Here is a 22,665-nt window from a genome sequence, read left to right as displayed (position 1 = left end):
AGGAAAAGGAAAGCGTACAATAGGTTCAGAGAGCTAGGCGATGATGGGGATCTAGATGAGTATACGGCTTGTAGGAAGGGACTTAAGAAGGAAATTAGGAGAGCCAGAAGGGGGTCACAAGAAGGCCTTGGCAGGTAAGATTAAGGGGAACCCTAAGGCGTTCTATAAATATGTAAAGAGTAAAAGGATGAGATGTGAAGGAATAGGACCTATAAAATGTGAAGGTGAGAAAGTCCGTACGGAACCGGAAGAAATAGCAGAGGTGCTTAATGAATACTTTACCTCGGTATTCACGGTGGAAAAAGACCTGGGTGGTTGTACTACAGGATTGAGGCGGACTGAGAAGATTGAGTTTGTCGACATTAAGGAAGAGGATGTGTTGGAAATTTTGAATAGCATCAAGATAGATAAGTCGCCGGGACCGGATGGGATGTACCACAGGTTACTGTGGGAGGCGAGGGAAGAGATTGCAGAGCCTCTGGCGATGATCTTTGCGTCGTCGATGGAGACGGGAGAGGTTCCGGAGGATTGGAGGATTGCGGATGTGGTTCCTATTTTCAAGAAAGGGAATAGGGATAGCCCAGGAAATTACCGACCGGTGAGTCTAACCTCAGTGGTTGGTAAGTTGATGGAGAAGATCCTGAGGGACAGGATTTATGAACATTTAGAGAAGTTTAGTATGCTCAAAAGTAGTCAGCACGGCTTTGTCAAAGGCAAATCGTGCCTTACGAGCCTGGTGGAGTTCTTTGAAAATGTGACTAAACACGTTGACGAAGGAAAAGCAGTAGATGTGGTTTACATGGACTTCAGCAAGGCATTCAATAAGGTCCCCCATGCAAGACTTCTCGAGAAAGTGAGAGGGCATGGGATCCAAGGGGCTGTTGCCTTGTGGATCCAGAACTGGCTTGCCTGCAGAAGGCAGAGAGTGGTTGTAGATGGGTCTTTTTCTGAATGGAGGCCAGTCACCAGTGGAGTGCCCCAGGGATCTGTTCTGGGACCCTTGCTGTTTGTCATTTTCATAAATGACCTGGATGAGGAAGTGGAGGGATGGGTTGGTAAGTTTGCCGACGACACGAAGGTTGGTGGTGTTGTGGATAGTTTGAAGGGATGTCAGAAGCTGCAGCGTGACATAGATAGGATGCAAGACTGGGCGGAGAAGTGGCAGATGGACTTCAACCTGGATAAATGTGTAGTGGTACATTTTGGCAGGTCAAATGGGATGAAGGAGTATAATATCAAGGGTAAACTCTTAGCAGTGTAGAGGATCAGAAGGACCTTGGGGTCCGGGTCCATAGGACTCTTAAATCGGCCTCGCAGGTAGAGGAGGTGGTTAAGGCGGCGTATGGTGTGCTGGCCTTCATCAATCGAGGGATTGAGTTTAGGAGTCGGGAGATAATGATGCACCTTATAAGACCCTCGTCAGACCCCACTCGGAGTACTGTGCTCAGTTCTGGTCGCCTCATTACAGGAGGGATGTGGAAATGATTGAAAGGGTGCAGAGAAGATTTACAAGGATGTTGCCTGGATTGGGTGGCATGCCTTATGAGGATAGGTTGAGGGAGCTCGGTCTTTTCTCCTTGGAGAGACGAAGGATGAGAGGTGACCTGATAGAGGTGTACAAGATGTTGAGAGGTATAGATCGGGTGGATTCTCAGAGGCTTTTTCCCAGGGCTGAAATGGCTGCTACGAGAGGACACAGGTTTAAGATGCTGGGGAGTAGGTACAGAGGAGATGTCAGGGGTAAGTTTTTCACTCAGAGGGTGGTGGGTGAGTGGAATCGGCTGCCGTCAATGATGGTGGCGGCAAACTCGATAAGGTCTTTTAAGAGACTTCTGGATGAGTACATGGGACTTAATAGGATTGAGGGTTATAGGTAAGCCTATATATAGGCCTCGGTAGGTAGGGACATGACCGGCGCAACTTGTGGGCCGAAGGGTCTGTTTGTGCTGTAGTTTTTCTATGTTCTATGTTTCTATGTTCTTAAATAATCAAAAACATAAATGCCATATTATACTATCTGTTGATTTGCTTCTCTGTGTGTTTCTTTCTCATAATAAATTTGATCCTTAACGACATGATCTGACAGTATGGTGTTTTGCTGCTTCAGATAAATCACAGTTTCCATTTTTTACCGCAGTAATGATAGGGTGAATTGTTCACCCGAGTGCATGTTGTTCCCAGTCACAGCAGATACAAGGTTGAATTTAGTTCAAAGGAGGAAAATAAAGAATGTTAGGCAAATGTCTGGAATGTAACATTATTAATACAAAATAAGCATTGGTGATTATCCGTTTATTCACTTTTTAAAAATATGATTAAAATGATGGAAAGACACTCTTTGGAAAGGGTTTGCTTCAATTCTAATAATATGTAATCTTCACATTTTTCTTGCACCTCAAGGAGAAAAAAGAACAAAGAGGCAATGTACAATAACACTTTACCTGGTAGCTAGAAAATCTCAATCCATTTCTTAGTGAGTACTGTGCCACAGCACAAAATTCCAAGAAACGCGGCAAACATTAACAGCAAACTCTGAACTTTTTAACAAGTAATCAAACAAGTATGGGTACTGAATGAGATTCAAAGGCAGATTTCATAGTGTCAGAAATAATAATGTCCCAATTCCACGAGGGTTTTAACAAGCTACTATTATGTACACAAATAATTAAAAAACCTGAAAACCAGATTTCAAAAGAAAAAAAATCATGTGACACATAAAATTCACTATCACTGTTTCATGTCAAGACCAACATTACCCTCTTTGTTCTTCACCTCAGTCTTTCCCAGTTTTCCCCTGGAATGCCTGAGGCAGCCATCAACTGTTGCTAAGAAAGAGGGTAACAATCTGTACCAAATCTTTATCGATGCTGCTATAACCTGCTAACTGGAAGATATATTAAAGTGACCCTGAACAAATATCCTCCTCATAATTCTCCTGGATCTGTTTACATCAACATTGCTGAAAACAAACATTCAATAATGTGCAGGATTGACCTGCTTCCCGTCAGGCCTTTTGCCTCCAGCAGGCTAAGTATGAAATTTTACAAGCACTTATCCTTTTAACAAATCCCATTATGTTTGCTTCCAAGGAGTAATTTAGTAAGGATATAGAAAAAATCATTGGTATTTTGTTGGGTTGTCATTACCATGGTGTACTACTTGGACACCATTAAGCAGTCCTGTAAGAGTTACCAAGAAGTCTTTAGTAACATTACTGAACTATGTGTATATTTACACTAGAAGGTACAGGTACGGAAAGGACTCCATGGCATGTCCTTACATGTTGCTATCTAGCGCTACGTTGTTGACTTAAGCTCAAGATCAAGCTTCTTCTTGCATCACTGGTGGGATGTACTGTACTCACTCCCAGGTTAACCCATAATGTACTGGATCCTGTATTTACATCTCCCTCCAAGTCTTTATCCCTTGGATACAGACTGACAATAGTTATTTGCGGTTTGATTCAAGTCTTGTGTTGTCATAAGGCTTATGTACATAACTTCAGTGTTGCAATTATAACTCCTCTAACTCTTAACTACTTTGTGATTGGCATTACAGCATTGACAGCATGCATTAACACATTTTCCCTTTCAGGTCTTTGAAATCAGGATTTGAGGTGATTTGCCATATCTCATTCGCCAACCATTTGGGAGAGTGTTAGGATCTAGGTAGGGATTGTTGATCTTGGGTGGCAGATCATTAGTTGGAGCCAGGTGCAGGCATGGCTTCATGCGCTTTTTCCTTTGGTGAGTGTTGCACCACGGCTGGTGGGTCAGATTGAGCAGCAGTGGTTTGGTACCATGAGTGGTGGTTATTTTTTTCTGGGAGGATGGGAGTGGTAGTCATTCCAGCTGTCAGTTGCATCCTTCTTCATCTTCTTCTGCCTTTTCTAGTAACTTCACAGTAATTTCACAGTGACTTCATTGCAGCATTAACGTAAGCCTTACTTGTGACTAATAAATAAACTTTATTTTACTTTACTTTCTGACATCTGGAAGCCTGGAATTGAGGGGAAGCCACCGTGTGGATGGAAGAAAAGTGCAGAGATGGCTCACTTTTGTTGAATTCTGTTTGTGTTGGGCTGCTACCTGGTTCCAGTGGACTCTGTGGTTTCATCATACTGGCTGATAGTTGCTGGGGCTGTGTGTAGGTCAACATCTCAACTGATTGTATGGTAGTTGCTGGTGGAAGCAGAGGTTCAGTTGAAAGTCATTCTGGCTCTACGTCACCTCCACTGGAGGTACTGTGGTAAGCCCTTGCACCATGAGTTGGTCTGGCCCTTGGTTCGGTTCAGGGACCTGAAAAAGAGAACAGACATGCTCCATGAACAGAGGAGAGAGGTTGCAAACAAAGACAATGCTTGGTTGCTCCTTTGTAATTGGGCTTTTGAGAGGACCAGGGTTTCTGGTTGCATGGGAACCGTGGTTGTCTTCATGTCTTCTGCTGGTCGAAGGTCAAGAGCTGTGCAGGCATCTCTACTGAGGAGTGAAAGGGCTGATTTCACACAACGTATGTAACTTCTGTGATCTGTTTGTGACTGTGTCTTAATGGCTCTTGGGAGCTGGACTCCGCTTGCACCATAAAGTGAGGTATTCATAATTGAGACTCAGTGGCCTTGGACCACCATTCTTCATCTGTTAGGACGTTGACTCAGGCACCAGAACCTAATTTGAAATTGGCTAGATGGCTGTTTGCTGAGATGGCCACATTCCAGAAGGAAGAGACACATCGTCTAATGTCGGCCAGGAAGAAGGGATGTGTGTCTTTTGGGTCAGTTGCCTCAACTTCATCAAATCATCATAGAGTTCCTACAGTGTATAAGGAGGCCATTCGGTCAATTGAGTCTGCACCGACTCTCTGAAAGAGCCCATCCCTCTGCCCTAGCCCTGTAATGCTGTGCATTTCCCATGGCTAATCCCCCAAACCTTCAAATCTTAGGACACTAAGGGGCAATTTAGCATGGCCAATCTACCTAACCTGCACATCTTTCAGACTGTGGGAGGAAATCAGAGCACCCAGAGGAAACCCACGCAGACATGGGGAGGATATGCAAATTCCACATAGTCAATCAAGGTTGGAATTGAACCCGGGTCCCTGATGCTGTTAGGCAGCAGTGCTAACCACTGTACCACGTGCCACACTTCGTGGATGGATCTCAGATGATCTGTAAGGCATGGGGGAGCGACTTACATATAGCATGCTGAAGCGCCCCTGTTTGTGACAGTAGAAGCATTTAGCAGCATTGTTGAACATTGGTCCTTCCTGTAGGCGTGTTTCACATGCAGCGCTGGCATGGTCGTCCAAAGGGCGGGGTGGGGGGAGCGCCCTGGAGGTTGGAGTTCTGATTTCAGATCTCCATGTTCACATCCTTTTGCCTTGTGTTAGAGATCATTGAAAAGGCTCCCTAGGTTGCTGCATTCTCTGTTAAATTTGTGTGTTCCAAGGACTTGTTGGATTTCAGGTTGATAAAGAGGTCAAAAGATTGCAAAACCTCTCCAAACTTAGCAGATGATTCATCTATGGCTTGCCTGGCAATGATATCATCTGCAATTGACCCAATAAATAAAGTAATATGCTAAGATGTTCTGCCTCCAACTTTTTATTTAATCCTGCAGCTATGCTTTATCTGCAGAATCTTTTTCTCCAATAACTCCAATTGTGAGATTGGTCTGGGCCATAGCTAAGGCATGTTGACGTGCCAATGACAAGCTGATATCCACAGCTGAAAATTTTCAAAGTGCCAATGTCCCATTAAAAGATTGAAAAATTTCAAAATAACATCACTGGTATTGCTGAGAAGATTTTTGCAAACTTTGGACCGATGGCACAACTTTTAAAATGACAGCAACAGGCTTGGAGAAGGAACAAGCTGCAAAATATCCACAGGTTAGGTCGTGACTGTGGGTCATTTGAATGACCTCCCACTCACCTGACAAAGATCTCCCACTCACCTGACGAAGGAGCAGCGCTCTGAAAGCTAGTGGCGTTTGCTACCAAATAAACCTGTTGGACTTTAACCTGGTGTTGTTAGACTCCTTACTGTCATTTGAATGATGGCAGCCTGCCGTGGGTTGGGTTCAGGTGGGGAAGGCAGATGTCTCACTGGCTGAGAGGATGAAAATCTTGCGAAGGCCTCGGGCTTTCAATTAAATGTGCGTGTTCAGTGTTTTTCTTTGTTGTGCTCCAGACTCAGGACCATGTAGAGGGGGCGCTGAGTCATAGGTCGAGCTGGCGACAAACGTGTAACTGAGTTTTCTGCCTCACAAATTTTCACAGTAACTTCATTGCAGTGTTAATGTAAGCCTACGTGTGACGCTAATAAATAAACTTAAACAAATTTTTAAAATAAATAGTTCACAGGACTGGCTTCCCTGGAACTTTCAAAAGGTTTTATCTCATCCTGCAGGCTGCTGCCCCTGCTTTGTTGAAGTTGCTTCCACAGGGATCCAGTGGAAATTTAAGCTTGATTTTAGCTTCTGCTTTTTTTTCTGCTATCAAGATCTTCAGCCTGTGCAACTTTTCAGGTGTGTTCCCTCAGTTTCTTGCTTCTTCATAATTCTCCTGCATCTGTTCACACCAACATTGCTGAAAACAAACGTTCAACAATGTGCAAAATTGATCTCCTTCCCACCAGGCCTTTGTGCCTTCAGCAGGCCAGGTATGAAATGTTACAAGCACATATTCTTTTAACAAATCCTATTACGTTTGCTTCCAGTCAGTAATTTTGTAAGGATGTAGAAAGATTTGTTGTATTAAAGAATATAAGAACTAGGGGCATGAGTAGGCAATTCAGCCCCTTGTGCCTGTACTGCCCATTCAATACAATCATGGCTGATTCTGTCACCGCCTTAACTCCACTTTCCTGCCCATTCTCCATAGCCCTTCAACCCATTAGTAATTAAAAATCTGTCTATCTCCTCCTTAAATTTACTCAATGCCCAGCCTCCACTGCACTCTGGGGGAGTGAATTCCATAGATTCATGACCCTTTGAGAGAAGTAATTTCTCCTCCTCTCTGTTTTAATCTGTTACCCCTTATCCTAAAACTATGACCTCTTGTTCTAGAATGCCCCACAAGAGGAAGCATCTGCTCAATGTCTACTTAGTTTATCATATTTTATACCTCAATTAGATTTCCTCTCATTCTTCAAAACTTTAGAGCATATCGGCCTAAACTGCTGAATCTCTCTTCAGAAGACAAACCCCTCAAATCTGAAATCAATCCAGTGAACTTCCTCCAAACTGCTTCTAATGCCACGACAAAAAAATAGACAATAACAAGACAAAATAATAACGAAAAATACCAGGTTGTGCAGAAGAGTTGTATATAAGCTGAGATTGATGTCTCTAAGGCAAGACTTCGCATACCCAGAATTAATATCCATCTGAAGGTTACAACATTTCTGATACCAAAGTCTGACAAAAAGGAATATTTATTTGTTGCACCAAAAGATATATTGCCAGTTACTTGTACCACAAATATCTTAGGAAGAATTTTTGAAGATGAATGTGTTGAGATTATAAATGTGCAACAATAGTCCTAGCATATTTCCTCTGGCAAAGTAGAGAGTGTGTTGGATGTTTTGAATTACAACTTCATAAACAGCCACGTTTTCTACATCCTAAACAGGTTAATAATTAATCTCCTCTGAATATCTATAAACCTAGTGAACTAACAACTGATTATGTTTCTATAGAGTAGATCTCATTTCAATAAACACCTAGTAAATGAACAAGAACAAAGGATGCTGGAAAAACTCAGTAGGTCTGGCAGCATCTGTGAGGAGAGAAAGCAGAGTTGTCGTTCTTCGTCAGAACTTAAGAGAGGGAGACTGTGTGATATTAAAGTGTAGCTGTGACAGATTGCCACAAGATGTAGCAACTTTAAGTACAAAAGACAGATGGCCTGGTGTAGGAGGAGAAGGGGTTTGCATTGAGGCAATACATGTATGGGATATATTTTTAAAAGGGGTTTGACATGGACGAGAAATTTCACAATCTAAAGTTACCGAACTAGACGTTGAGTCGTGAGGGCTGCAACATGCCCAACTGGAAGATGAGATGCTGCTGCTCCTCCAGCTTGTGCCGGGATTCACTGGAACATTGCAGCAGACTAAGAGAAAAAAATCAATGCATAAATCCTTCTGAGTTTCAAATTACTACAGATTGTTGAATTGAATTTTAAAGCCCATTTACATGAATTGAAACTGCTACCATGTGAAACCTGGAAACGCTTTTAACATAAAAGAAAAATGCTGAGGATGCTCGATTTCTGAAACTGTTCAACAGGTCAGACAGATGCTGCTTTACCTGCTGAGTATTTACAAATTTTGTTTTCTTTTTATATCAGGTTTAACATCACAGTGGAATGAACAGCTAATTGGCAATAAATTACACCAGGTAGTACCAGTTTTTCAGGTAGAAAAGGGTGGCTAAAGGGTTCAACATGATGTACAAGCTCATCCTGTATTGGTTAGGGCAGATGTTCCCAAACTGGGTTCAGGAATTCTGTGGTCGGTCCGGCCATGGGTCCCAAGAAGAGATGGGGCCCCAAGGAGAGCCGTGCTTAGGGCCGGGGGACGGAGAAGAGTCAAGGCCGGGGTGACGGGTGAGAGAAGAGCAAGGCGGGGGGGGGGGGGGGGGGAGAGAGGAGTGGGACCAGAGGCCTCAAGGGAAGCCGAGGCCAGGGGTGCCAGAGAAGACCCGAGACTGGAGAGAGCCAAGTGGAGACAAAGCTAGGAGGCCGAGGGGGTGGAGGTGCAAAATGAGGGTGAGTGGATGAAAGTGTGGGTGGGTGAGGGTGAGAAAGGATGAGAGTGGGTGAGATACAAGGGAAGATATTAATCAAGAAATCGGAGATACATACAATAAGGGTACAACTAATCATGGGTGACTTTAATTTACGCATAGATTGGACTAGCAATGGTATAGTGGAGAGGAGTTCCTGGAGTGTGTACATGATGGTTTTTTTAGACCAATACGTTGGGGAACTAACCAGAGGACAGGCTATTCTAAACTGGGTACAATGCAATGAGAAAGGATTAATTGATGATCTTAGGCGAGAGGGACCATTATGTGATAGAATTCTTCATGAAGATGGAGAGTGAAGGAGTTGAATGCGAAACTAGCATCCTGAATCTAAATAAAGGGAACTATGAGGGTATGAGGCAAGAATTGACAAGGAGAGATTGGGGAACCTTACAAAAGGGTTGACGGTAAATAGGCAATAGTTCATATTCAAAATATGTGTATGAATTACAATAATTATTCATTCCTGTCTGACACAAAAATAAAAGAGTGGGTGAGGGTCAGAGTGGGTGAGGACGAGAGTTGGTGAGGGTGAGAATGTTTGAGGGTGAGAGTGCATGAGGATCAGAATGGATTATGGTGAGTGAGAGTGAGAATGTGTGAGAGTGGATGTGAATGATGGAGTATGTGTGAGAGGGTGCTCCCATGAAAAATGACAAAAAGGTACGACTTGGATGTACTGGTTGAATAACAGAACTTTTTATTATAAATGTGTCAGAGGGAATGAACGAAATGAGTCTTCCGAGACCATATAGAACTTCAACAAAAACAGCTTTATTCAACATGCATGAGAGAGAGCAGAACTTGGAGCTGTAATTCCAGCTTGATTCCGAGCTACTCTGCTAATCATAGGTTCTTATACATTCTTATTCTTTTTTGCATTACAAAGTGCTACATTTTGATTAGGTCATCATATTGTCACTTTAAATTTGTCAAAGTTCTGTTTTGATCACATTATGCTGATCCATTGTCCTGTGTACTTTAACTTTAATCGTTTCCTGGACTTATCCTGTCAATCTGTTTACAATATCAAAACGTTGTTTGTCAAGCCGATTTCGATGGTGTGTTAATTGTCCCCATTTCTCTGATACTTGATTAGTTTTCCAGAGGCACAATAGCTCCTCTAGACATTGTGGAGACTTGATAAGTGGTATCGATTCTCATTGTTCCTGTAACCTCGGAAAGATCTCACCTGGGGTGTGACTGTTTAGTGAATGTAGTTATTTGTAATTTGTTGTGTGTCTGTCTGCAGTGAGTGTAGATACTACAGTCAGGCTGTCTGTTTAACCCTTTCCATTCATTCCTCTCTTGCTGCAGCCCACACTCCCTGGGTTTGCCCTACTACAAAATGTATACATGCAATATCTTTTAAGTCTGTTTTTGTATGTTTGAACCTATTGTGCAATAATAATTTTATTTTGTCGTTTAATTTTTCCACATAATAAGAATGTTTCTCAAGGTTTCCTTCAGTACTCTTGAGAAGTCAAAAGGGTTCTACAGCTGGGAGTGATTAAAAACAAGAATGAAAATTTTAAAATCAGAGACACTATTGTAGGTTAGTGAACACAGGGGTGACTGGGGACTTGAGACACAGGCAACAAAATCTTGGGTGGCCTCAAGTTTAAGGAGGTTAGAATGTGCGAAACCTGCAAGAGTGTGTTACAATAGTCGAGGCTAGAGGTAACAAAGGAATGAATGAAGGTTTCAGCAACAGATGAACTGAGGCACAGTCAAAGTGGGATGACATCATTAAAATGGAAATAGACGTCTTAGTGATGGAACTAATTTGAGATTGCAAGCTCATCGTGGGATCAAGTGTGACACCAAGGTTGCAAACAAACTAGCTTAATCTCAGACTGTTGCCTGGGGAGGAATGGAGTCAGCAGATGGGAAATAGAGTTTGGAGCAGGGACCAGAAACAATAGCTTCAGCTTTCCCAATATTTAATTGGAGGAATTAATTAATTAAAGCACTGGTGGTTGTATCCTTATTAGTTCAAGTTCTGCCATAACAATTTGCTAATTTGAATTCAGTTTAAACAAATGAAGAGGGCACTCAGTAGAGCATATACTCCTACCACACTGCATTAACTCAATGTTCCTGGAAAAAGTGCAGCTCTTTTTAAGGTTTCCCCTGCCTTCTTGCTCCTCTGTAATGAGAAAGCTGTAAGGTAAATTGTTTTATTAAGAGGTTCCATCTCACTGCAGAGGTTTCAGGCTAACGCACATACAACAACCTGCTCTGAAATCTCTGCTCACATTTTGACAGTTATGACAACTTCCACTATACAAGCTGAGACAACCCACAAAATCCTGAAACAATAAAAAGCATTCTAAATAAAACAACCCACAACATTCTTTAAAAAGTCAATTTGCCATGTCTCCCAATGTTATTGGATCCTTTACAAATTTCAGGATTTGGATCTGTATCTTCAACTAACGTTCATCCTCGGGACATACTCTACCTGCGTTCCAAGTTTTGTTGAAATTTGTCCATTAGTTTGAGATAGATTGTTTACAAATGAACTAAACAGCAAAAACATTACTGCAATCCACCTTCAGTGGCGGAGGTAACAATCTCAAAATGAAAGATCAAATTGACCATGAAGCCATTGGATTGTCATAAAAATCCATTTCTCATTAATGTCCTTTACAGGATTTAAACTGCCAGCTTTATTGTGGCCTATATGTGACTGCAGAATTGCCATCAGAAAAGGGCCCAACTTCACAGTAAAACTTTGGATGGGCAGAAAATACTAGCCTTGCCAGAGACAGAAGTTGTTAGGTGTTTGTTTAATTGCACTGCTATGTCCATCAATAACCGTTCCATGTTATCAACGAGTCATGATGCATATGGTTTATTTTAAATTCTGAAAGTCGCACTTACTTTCCTATTGTGATTGTAAATGAGAACAATAATATATTTTATTGCAGTTGACATTCTCCACTTTATTCTGTTAATTTTTAATCTGCATGTTACATTAGTTTCTGAAGGACACTCATTGCTGAGCCAGAACCCAAATAAAACTGTTAGGGTAGGTTGATTGGCTATGCTAAAATTGCCCCTTAGTGTCCTGGAATGCGTAGATTAGAGGGATTAGCGGGTAAAATATGTAGGGATATGGGGTAGGGCCTGGGTGGGATTGTGGTCGGTGCAGACTCGATGGGCCGAATGGCCTCTTTCTGTACTGTAGGGTTTCTATGATTTCTATGATTAAAACCACCAGCATCCAATATATAAAATACAAATGTATAGACTTTTAAGAATGATCCAAATGTCTATCTGCATCATATACTTTCCAGCAGGTTCAGAGTCTCCTTGCCACGGAAGAAACTACCAACCAGTTTGGAAATTGCTGCCAAAGTAGGTTTGGCAAGTTGCCAAGTATATGGTACACACTGCTGCCACTGTGTGTCAGTAGTGGAGGGAGTGAACGTTTAAAGTGGTGGACAGGATGTCTATTCAGCAACCTGCTTATCCTGAATTGTGCTCAGTTTCTCAAGTGCTGTTGCAGCTGCACTCCTCCTGGCAAGGATGAGTATTCCATCATACTCCTAACTTGTGTCTTGCAACTGGTGGATAGACTTTGGGGAGTCAGGAGGTAGATTACTCACCACAGAAATCAGTGTCCGACCAGTTATTGTGGCCAGAGTAATTATATGGCTGGTCCAGTTCAGTTTTTGGTCAAAGGTAACCCACTGGACGTTGATATCAGGGAATCAGCAATAATAATAACATTGAATGTCAAAAGGAGATGTTTAGGTCCTCTCTTGTTGGAGATGGTCAATGCCTGGCACGTGTGGCAAAGCCCAAACCTAATGTCCAAGTCTTGCTGCATATATGCTTCGGTGTCTGAGAAGTCGTAAATGGTATACTGAACATTGTGTAATCATCAGCAAATATCCCCACCACTGACCTCACGATGGAGAGAAGGCCATTGATGATGCAGCTGAAAGCAGTTAGGCCTAGAACACCACCGTGCAAATGATCTGCAGCAATATCCTGTGTTGTCGTTGTCTGGAATTATCATAGAATCCCTATAGTACAGAAGGAGGCCATTCCACCCATCGAGTCTGTACCGACCACAATCCCACCCAGGCCTTATTTCCATAACCCCATGCATTTATCCTAGCTAATCCCCCTGACACTAGAGTCAATTTAGCATGGCCAATCGACCTAACCCGCACATCTTTGGAGTGTGGAAGGAAACCGGAGCACCTGGAGGAAACCCACACAGACATGGGGAGAATGTGCAAACTCCGCACAGACAATATACGTCTGGACAATATTGTCTGGACAATATACATTGTCTACCTAATATGCTGCAGGAAAGGATGTTCAGAGGCGTGGTACATCGGCGAGACCATGCAGACGCTATGACAACAGATGAAAGGACATCGTGCAACAATCGCCAGGCAGGAGTGTTCCCTTCCAGTCGGGGAACACTTCAGCAGTCAAGGCTATTCAGCCTCCGATCTTCGGGTAAGCGTTCTCCAAGATGGTCTTCAAGACACACAACACAGAATCACCGAGCAGAAACTGATAGCCAAGTTCCACACACATAAGGACAGCCTCAACCGGGACCTTGGGTCCATGTCACACTGCTTGTAACCCCCACCATGTGGCCTGGGCTTGCAAAATCCTACTAACCATCTTGGCTTGAGACAATTCACACCTTTTTAACCTGTGATTATCCCTCTCTTCACTCACACTGTCTGTACCTGTAAAGACTTGATTACCTGAAAAGACTCACATTCCAACCATTATCTTGCAATTGTCTATATATGCCGCATCTGTGAAATCTCTCTCTCCATTCACCTGATGAAGGAGCAGTGCTCTGAAAACTCGTGATTCTAACTAAACCTGTTGGACTTAAATTGGTGTTGTGAGACTTCTTACTGTGCAATATCCTGGGACTGAGATGATTGAGCTCCAAAACCACAACAATCTTCCATAATGCTAGGCATGACTCCAATCATTGGAGTGTTTTCTTACTGATTCCCACTGACTTTAGTTTTGCTAGGGCTCCTTGTTGCCACAGTCTGGCAAATGCTGCCTTCATGTTAAGGGCAGTCACTCTCACCTATGGTTGTCATCTGTGACTGAATGTATTCCTGGAGGTTTCATCACACGACTTCCCCCACGCTCCAACCATTAGTCAGCCAATGCATCCATCCTTATTACAGCAATTCAAAAGCAAAAAGATTGAATTCCTAATTGGATGAAATGGTCAAAAAATGACCAAAAAAAATGTCCCAATGATTTTGTTCCAGGGTTGCGCACAACCAGTGCCCTGGAAATTGATCTTTGACTTCTGGCGATTCCATGCCAATCCTGGACGGTTTGCAAACCTAATTTCACCTCCCCTTTGTCCATGTTTGGGCCAAGGCCATGAGGTTATAAATTGACTGGTCCTGGTGGAACAAAAACTAAGCTTTGTTGAGCAGGTATTTCCAAGTGCTGTTTGAAATGGTGTTGTTGACACCTTTCATAACTTTGTTGATAATTGAGAGTGGACTGATGGTAATTGGTTGGATTTGTCCTGTTTTTTGTGAACAGATACGTGGGAAATTGTTGGGTGAATGCCAGTTATGTAGCTGTACTAGTACTGCTTGACAAGGGATGTCGCTAACTCAAGAGCCCAAGTCTTCATTATTACTGCCGGAATGTTGTCAGGACCCATATCATTTGCAGCATCCTGTGACTTCAGCTGTTTCTTGATATCTTGTGGAGCGAATCAAATTGGCATCTGTGATATTAGGGACCTCAGGAGCAGACTGGTTTGGATTATTTGCCCAGCTCTTCTGGCTGAAGATGACTGCAAATGCTTCATGTTTGTCTTTTGCACCCATCATCGAGAATGGGGATATTTGTGGAGTCTCCTCCTCCAGTTAGTTGTTTAATTGTTCACCACCTTTCACAATTGGATGTGGCAGGACTGCTGATCCATTGGTGTGGGATCACTTTGCTCTATCACATGCTGTTTTAACTGCTTAGTATGCAAATAGTCCTGTGCTCTATCTTTAATATCATTTCTCCTGCACTATTCATTGAACCACGGCGGATCACCCAGCTTAATGATCACGGTAGAGTGAGGAATATGCTGGCCATGAGGTTACACATTGTGGTTGCATACAATTCTGCTGTTGCTGACACACAGAGCCTTATGGATGCCCAGTTTTGAGTTGCTAGATCTGTTCTGGATCCATGTGGAACAGTGGTAGTGCTATACAACACAATGGTAAATATCCTCAACGTGATGACAAGACTTTGTCTGCATAAGGACTGTGCAGTGGTCACCCCTACCAATACCGTCATGCACAAATGCCTCTGTGCAAGGTAGACAGGCGAGGATGCAATCGAGTAGGTCCTTCTCTCACCACCTGCCACAGACTCAGCCTAGCAGTCATGTTCTTCAAGATTCAGCCAGCTCAATCAGTTGTGGTGGTGGATGTTGACGTCCCCAACAAAGAGTACATTCTGTGTCCTTGCCACCCTCTGCTTCTTCGAAATGGTGTTCACAAATGGAGAAGTACTGATTCATCAGCTGAAGAGAGGGGTGGGGGTGGTAGACAGTCATCAGCAGGAGGTTTCCTTTCCCATGTTTGACCTGATGCCATGAGACTTCATGTGGTAAAGAGTCAATGTTGAGGTCTCTGAGACAATTCCCTCTTGACTGTATATCACTGTGTCACCACCTCTGGTGGGTGTGTACTGTACCACTAGCAGGATAGACCCAGGGATAGCAATAGACTGATAATGCTTAAAAAGAAATTCCAACTTCCAGTTAATTCAATGATAAAAGACTAACACCAACATTTCACGTTTTAAGACATTTATTGCAATAAAAGACTAAATGCTCTACTGACTAAACGCTATCAATATCTTGTACTTTAAGCCACAGAATATCTTGCTTTTTATTTTAGCATAACTGAACAAACACATTTCACAGGTATACATTGCACTCTCATTTAAGTAGACATTCAATTCTCCTGAAATCAGTCCAAAGTGTTTCTTAGCTCCTGAGGTTTTACTTCATTGTTCTTTTTCTTTCTCAGCCTCATCATTTCTCACTCCAGAAATGACTCTCATAGTGAAAGTATTACTGGAGATTCTCCCTCTAGCACAAGCTAGGTGAATCATATAGCTTTGTTTTAACTCTTCACTAATTTGATCTTTCAACCCCAAGGACAAGTTTTCAACCACATTCCTATGCAGTGAACCATCTACTTTCAGCCTCCAGCTACTCGCTCTTTCTCCCCCAGACCATGGCTGACTAATCCACCTGTCTGTGATATTTAAGGAAAGCCTGTAACCCAATCTTTAAAATAGCTTCCTATCTGCCCTCCCCATGGAAATATGAATCACATGAGTCTTGTATCCAGGTAGAATTGGTTTTTCATCTTGGAATTAAATGGACAGGTTGAAGTGCAGCCGTTTATAACCTGACATTCTCAATGCTTTTCTGGGACTTGGATACTCAGTCTGTCCACCAGCATCACAACTGCCTTTGCCATTGTTTGCAAGTGTGAAGATCTTGCATCATTTTTCCTAGGCCTTCCTTAGCCCCATCACCAAGCCAATTGTCAGGCATATTTCAACATGCGTCACATGTTCCCTATTCATATTTACCCTAAGGTTTAATGACACAGTGCCAAAACAACAATCTTTAAACCTCATAATTGCAACATACATTACCTCCTTAATATCTTTTCTTTACCTTTCTGAAGTTGTTAATTATTATTTTAATAACCTTAGACCAAAGAATTGAGTGCTATTTTCAGTTGACCTTTTGGATAGGATTACTATCAGTTCTAAAATATTTAGAAGTGACTGACACATGAAGACAGAAAACAGCTTCTTGCAGCTCAGTTTCTGTTACAATTTTTTTGTCAGCCACTGATGGGATTCACTAATTTGTGAAACGTTTGTTCCAGGTGCTGCGTCCAACCTATGGAATTTAAACTCCACAAATCGTGAGAGCAATGCTGAAAGCATAGCTTTCAAAGCCACAGTTTCACCACTCTTACATCTTAGATTTTGACATGTTTCTTTCAAACTTCTGTAATTTGATGATAACCTTTGAGAAATGGCTAATTGGCCAGTTGTAACCACTACCTTCTCTCGAGAGTTTCAAGCTGCAGAATCTGAGTGGCAATTTTATGCTACAAGAGACTGGCGAGGTGGGGGAAAGAGAGGAGAGACTGGTAGGGGGGGGGGGGGAAGAGAGGAGAGACTGGCAGAGGGCGGGGGGAAGAGAGGAGAGACTGGCGGAGGGGGGGGGGGAAGAGACTGGTGGGGGGGGAAAGAGGGGAGAGACTGGCGGGGGAGGAAAGAGGGGAGAGACTGGCAGGGGGAAAGAGAGGAGAGACTGGCAGGGGGGGAAAGAGAGGAGAGACTGGCAGGGGGGGAAAGAGAGGAGAGACTGGCGGGGGGGGGGAAAGAGACTGGCGGGGGGGGGAAAGAGAGGAGAGACTGGCAGGGGGAAAGAGAGGAGAGACTGGCAGGGGGGGAAAGAGAGGAGAGACTGGCGGGGGGGGGGGAAAGAAAGGAGAGACTGGCGGGGGGGGGAAAGAGAGGAGAGACTGGTGGGGGGGAAAGAGAGGAGAGACTGGCAGGGGGGAAAGAGAGGAGAGACTGGCAGGGGGGAAAGAGAGGGGGGACTGGCGGGAGGGGGAAAGAGGAGAGACTGGCGGGAGGGGGAAGAGAGGAGAGACTGGCGGGGGGGGAAGAGAGGAGAGACTGGCGGGGGGGGAAGAGAGGAGAGACTGGCGGGGGGGGGAGGCGAGAGGAGAGACTGGCGGGGGGAGAAGAGAGGAGAGACTGGGGGGGTGGGAGAGGAGAGACTGGCAGGGGGGAAAGAGAGGAGAGACTGGCGGGGGGGAAAGAGAGGAGAGACTGGCGGGGGGGAAAGAGAGGAGAGACTGGCGGGGGGGAAAGAGAGGAGAGACTGGCGGGGGGGAAAGAGAGGAGAGACTGGCGGGGGGGAAAGAGAGGAGAGACTGGCGGGGGGGAAAGAGAGGAGAGACTGGCGGGGGGGAAAGAGAGGAGAGACTGGCGGGGGGGAAAGAGAGGAGAGACTGGCGGGGGGGAAAGAGAGGAGAGACTGGCGGGGGGGAAAGAGAGGAGAGACTGGCGGGGGGGAAAGAGAGGAGAGACTGGCGGGGGGGAAAGAGAGGAGAGACTGGCGGGGGGGAAAGAGAGGAGAGACTGGCGGGGGGGAAAGAGAGGAGAGACTGGCGGGGGGGAAAGAGAGGAGAGACTGGCGGGGGGGAAAGAGAGGAGAGACTGGCGGGGGGGAAAGAGAGGAGAGACTGGCGGGGGGGAAAGAGAGGAGAGACTGGCGGGGGGGAAAGAGAGGAGAGACTGGCGGGGGGGAAAGAGAGGAGAGACTGGCGGGGGGGAAAGAGAGGAGAGACTGGCGGGGGGGAAAGAGAGGAGAGACTGGCGGGGGGGAAAGAGAGGAGAGACTGGCGGGGGGGAAAGAGAGGAGAGACTGGCGGGGGGGAAAGAGAGGAGAGACTGGCGGGGGGGAAAGAGAGGAGAGACTGGCGGGGGGAAAGAGAGGAGAGACTGGCGGGGGGGAAAGAGAGGAGAGACTGGCGGGGGGGAAAGAGAGGAGAGGCTGGCGGGGGGGAAAGAGAGGAGAGACTGGCGGGGGGGAAAGAGAGATTGGCCGGAGGGGGAAAGAGGAGAGACTGGCCGGAGGGGGAAAGGGGAGAGACTGGCCAGAGGGGAAGAGAGGAGAGACTGGTGGGGGGGGGGGGGAGAGAGGAGAGACTGGGGGGGGGGGGGGAGAGAGGAGAGACTGGTGGGGGGGGGGGGAAGAGAGGAGAGACTGGTGGGGGGGGGGGGAAGAGAGGAGAGACTGGTGGGGGGGGGGGGAAGAGAGGAGAGACTGGTGGGGGGGGGGGGAAGAGAGGAGAGACTGGTGGGGGGGGGGGGGAAGAGAGGAGAGACTGGCGGGAGGGGGAAAGAGGAGAGACTGGCGGGAGGGGAAGAGATGGGGAAAGAGAGAGACTGGCGAGGGGGAAAGTGAGGAGAGACTGGTGGGGGGGGGGGGGGGAGGGGAGAGACTGACGGTAGGGGGAAGAGAAGAGAGACTGGCGGGGGGATGTGGGGGGGGGGGAATAGAGATCAGTTAAGGGGGTTAGTGGGTGGAACTGACCGGGAAAGTGTGGGAGAGATTGGCAAAGGGTAAGGGCAGGTTCTGTGGAGACAGTAGGGGGGGGGAGGATTATGATTCGGGTGGGGTGTTGGGAGACTGGGGGTGGAACAGAAGCCTGGTTAGTGGGGGGCCGGGATCTGGCCGGCCCGGTTTGCCATTGCTCCGGGGCCGGATGTGACATTCCAGTGCGGTGAGGTAGCCGAGCCGCGGTTGTAAACAAGGTCAGGGCCGGCGGCGGGGGAGGGGGCTTGGTGGAGTGTGGTGTTCCAGAAAGCTCTGTGGCGCGGCCTGTCCGCCCGGATTCACCACCTTGAGCTGCGGGAAATCTCCTGGATTTAGGGCAGCGGCGCTGACGTAATGGGGATAAAGTTAGGCCTGAGTGTCGCAGTTGGAATTAGAGGTGCGGGCAGCCGGGAGTGAGGGAGGGATCGGATCGTGTCCCCGGGTCAGCCTGCTCCTGGAGCCGGTGATGACAGCGGCTATTTTTAATCATCATCATCACCACCATCATCAGCCGGCCGCCGCTATAAAAGGGCCGGCGGCCGCCGCCGCGACATGCACCTTTACAGCAGCGTGTTAACGCACTACCCCGGGGCCGCCTTCAAAGTCTCCATCCCCGCGCCGGACAAAGCGCCCGTCGACAGCCACAGCGTCGGAGTGAAGAGCGAAGCCGCCGCCCCCTCCTCCTCCTCTTCTTCCGCCATGCCCGCCTTCTCGTCGTGCGAGCTCCTGCCCCCGGGCCCGGCTCCGGCCCCGGGCCCGCTCCTCTACACCTCCACCGCCAGGATCCCCCTGCGGCCTCTGGAGAGGATGGTGCCCATCCACATCCAGCAGGCCGAGCCCACCCTCGGCCGCCCGCCGCAGGGCGTCTGGCTGGAGGACATCCTGAGCGAGGGATCCCGCAAGGTTGAGGCCGAGGTCTCGGACGGGGAGCCGGCCGTCGAGCTGGAGGAGCAGCAGCAGCAGCCCGGGTGCGGACAGCGGTCAAATCCGGCCTTGCAGCCCGGCCCGGCGGGCGCCGAGTCCCTCTTCCAGCTGTCGGACGGTGAGGGCACCGAGCGGCGGGGGCACCAGGACTGGGCCGGGCCGGGCCACCGGGCCTCGGAGGCGGCTGAGCAGCACAACAACAGCCCCTGGGAGCTGGATGGTGGCTTCAGGACGGTGGACCTGGTGGTGGAGAACAGGACGGATAAGAACGACAAGCTGGCGCGTTACCTGGCAGAGGTGGAGAAGCAGAATAGTTACCTGAGGGAGCGACAGAAATACAGGTTCCACATTATTCCAGACGGCAACTGTTTGTACAGGGCCGTGAGTAAAGCTGTGTATGGCGACCAGAGCATGCACAAGGACCTGAGAGAGGAAACAGTCCATCACATCGCAGATCACCTGGACGAGTTTAATCCCATCATTGAAGGGGACATTGGGGAGTTCTTGATCAATGCTGCCCAGGACGGGGCATGGGCTGGTTACCCAGAGCTGCTGACTATGAGCCAGATGCTGAACGTGAACATTTACTTGACCACAGGAGGTAGCCTGGAAAGCCCCACTGTTTCCACCATGGTGCACTGTCTTGGCCCAGAAGATCAATCGAAATCCAGCATATGGTTGAGTTGGCTCAGCAATGGACACTACGACGCTGTGTTTGATCAGTCCTTGCCCAACCCAGAGTATGAGACCTGGTGCACACAGACACACGTTCAGAGGAAACGAGACGAGGAGTTAGCGAAGTCCATGGCAGCTTCTCTTTCAAAAATGTACATCGAGCAAAATGGGTGTTTTTGAGTCATTTCTCCCGCACTACGACGTGTGAAAGAAGGTTTATGTCTGGACTTGAGGTTCCCTGGTGAAAGTGATATGAATGAGCAAGACTAGCAGCGTGAAGTAGAAATGTAAAGTTTGTTAATATGGTTTTTATTTATATTTATATGCTTACACATTCTGATTGGGCTAATGGCACTTTAAAATGGATCGTAAATTCAACTCTATAAGTATCGCCTTAATTAAATGTGTGAATTCCTAGATGTTTTACCAAATGTTTGAGCTCAAACTAATGAAGGTTGCGGGGCACCTGAATTTTTAATCGGGTTATTGGAGTTGAGACCATAGGATTGAATGGGACAGCATTGTCTCATTAGGCATGTTTTTTTTAATCTTAAATTTCTGATGTTTGGAAAACAACTGATGTTTAGTCTCTGCTTTGGAGAGATTTCTTTTCTGAAGAACACTTTTTAGAAAGACTTTATATTGCATTTTTGTGCAATTGCTGGTTTGTTACTGTAATACCTGGTTACGTTCTCGTATTTGGTATTCTGGCAGGTGGCTGGTCGCCACTAAATTGCCACCTTGATTTTATAATTGATTAGAATAGAGGTTTCAGATCTTTAAGGTTTAGTCGTAATTACTAATTTTATTACTGTCTGTTATCTGCCATCTCACTGATGCTGACTTTTATACGCTGTCCAAGATGTTTTGAAGTTTTAACTTCTTAAAGTGGTTTGCAGGGTCGAACTTGTAACCAGTTTGCAATTACTGTATTTGTATTGATTGTAAAGTTATTAATCAACATGGAATGAATAAAAGTTATGTAACATTTCTCTTAAGTGGTTGTTAGAATAAATATTTCACACTTTTTTAATACAGAAATAAGAGGGCCTTTGCTATGAGATTTAGTTGTAAAACGTACCATTTTAATATGAATTGAACAGAATTTTTAATTTAACTGCAAATTTGAAGAATAGTGAATATTGCTGAATTCAAATCTTTGAACAGAACACATCAATAATCATTAAATCAAATAGTGAATTTTACATCCTAACCACCACCTCCATTCTATGTGGAGCAGTTGATGCAAAGAATAAGGGCAATCTAGATAAGTACATCAAGGGGAGGAAAAAGAGGTCCGATTAAATAAATTGGAGTTTGTCAGAGGATATAACAGGATATATAGATTGGAGACTTGGGCACAGAAATGGCAGATGGAGTTTAATTCGGACAAATGTGAGGTGATGCATTTTGGAGGATCAAATTTGGGTGTGAATTATACTCAAAATGACAGAGCCCTTAGGAACATTAACATAGGGATCTGGGCATGCAGGTCCACAGTTCCCTAAAAGTGGCAACACAGGTGGCCAAGTTAATTAAGAAAGCATATGGCATACTTGCCTTCATCAGCCATGGCATTGAGTACAAGAGTTGGGGAAATCATGTTGCAGCTATGTAAAACTTTGGTTAAGCCACATTTGGAGTATTGCATGCATTTCTGGCCACCACATCACCAGAAGGACATGAAGGCTTTGGAGAGAGAGCAAATAAGGTTCATCAGGATGCGGCCTGATCTTCAATGGTGTTGGCTATGAGGAGAGGCTGAATAAACTAGGATGGTTTTCACTGGAAAGATGGAGGCTGAGAGGAGACCTGATGGAGGTCTACAAAATTGAGAGGCATAAATAGGGTGGATAGAGGCTTTTTCCAGGGGTGGAAGTGTCAATACAAGGAGGCACAGGTTCAAGGTGAGAGGGGAGAAGTTTTTAAGGGAGATTTGCAGGGGAAGTTTTTCAGTGGTGGGTGCCTGGAACGTGCTGCCAGAGGAGGTGGTAGAAGCAGGCACATTAGCAACATTTTAAGAGGCATCTGGATGGATACATGAACAGAGCAGAAGGATTTTCCTTTTGTTTAGTTAAGGCATCATGA

The 22,665-nt window shown here is 45.7% G+C and overlaps 1 protein-coding gene across 1 annotated transcript; it reads left to right on the top strand.

Moving 5' to 3' along the window:
• Positions 1-19,104: 19,104 nt before the first annotated feature.
• otud1 (OTU deubiquitinase 1) lies at positions 19,105-21,569 on the top strand. The gene has a single exon (XM_078234314.1). It carries the CDS (start codon positions 19,531-19,533, stop codon positions 20,755-20,757), a length of 1,227 nt encoding a protein of 408 aa, XP_078090440.1. The 5' UTR covers positions 19,105-19,530; the 3' UTR covers positions 20,758-21,569.
• Positions 21,570-22,665: the final 1,096 nt, after the last annotated feature.

Source organism: Mustelus asterias, chromosome 2 (assembly GCF_964213995.1).
Source record: "Mustelus asterias chromosome 2, sMusAst1.hap1.1, whole genome shotgun sequence".
Lineage (NCBI taxonomy): Eukaryota > Metazoa > Chordata > Chondrichthyes > Carcharhiniformes > Triakidae > Mustelus > Mustelus asterias.
The sequence above is the reverse complement of the archived record's forward strand: the minus strand, read 5'-3'. Positions and strand labels throughout refer to the sequence as shown.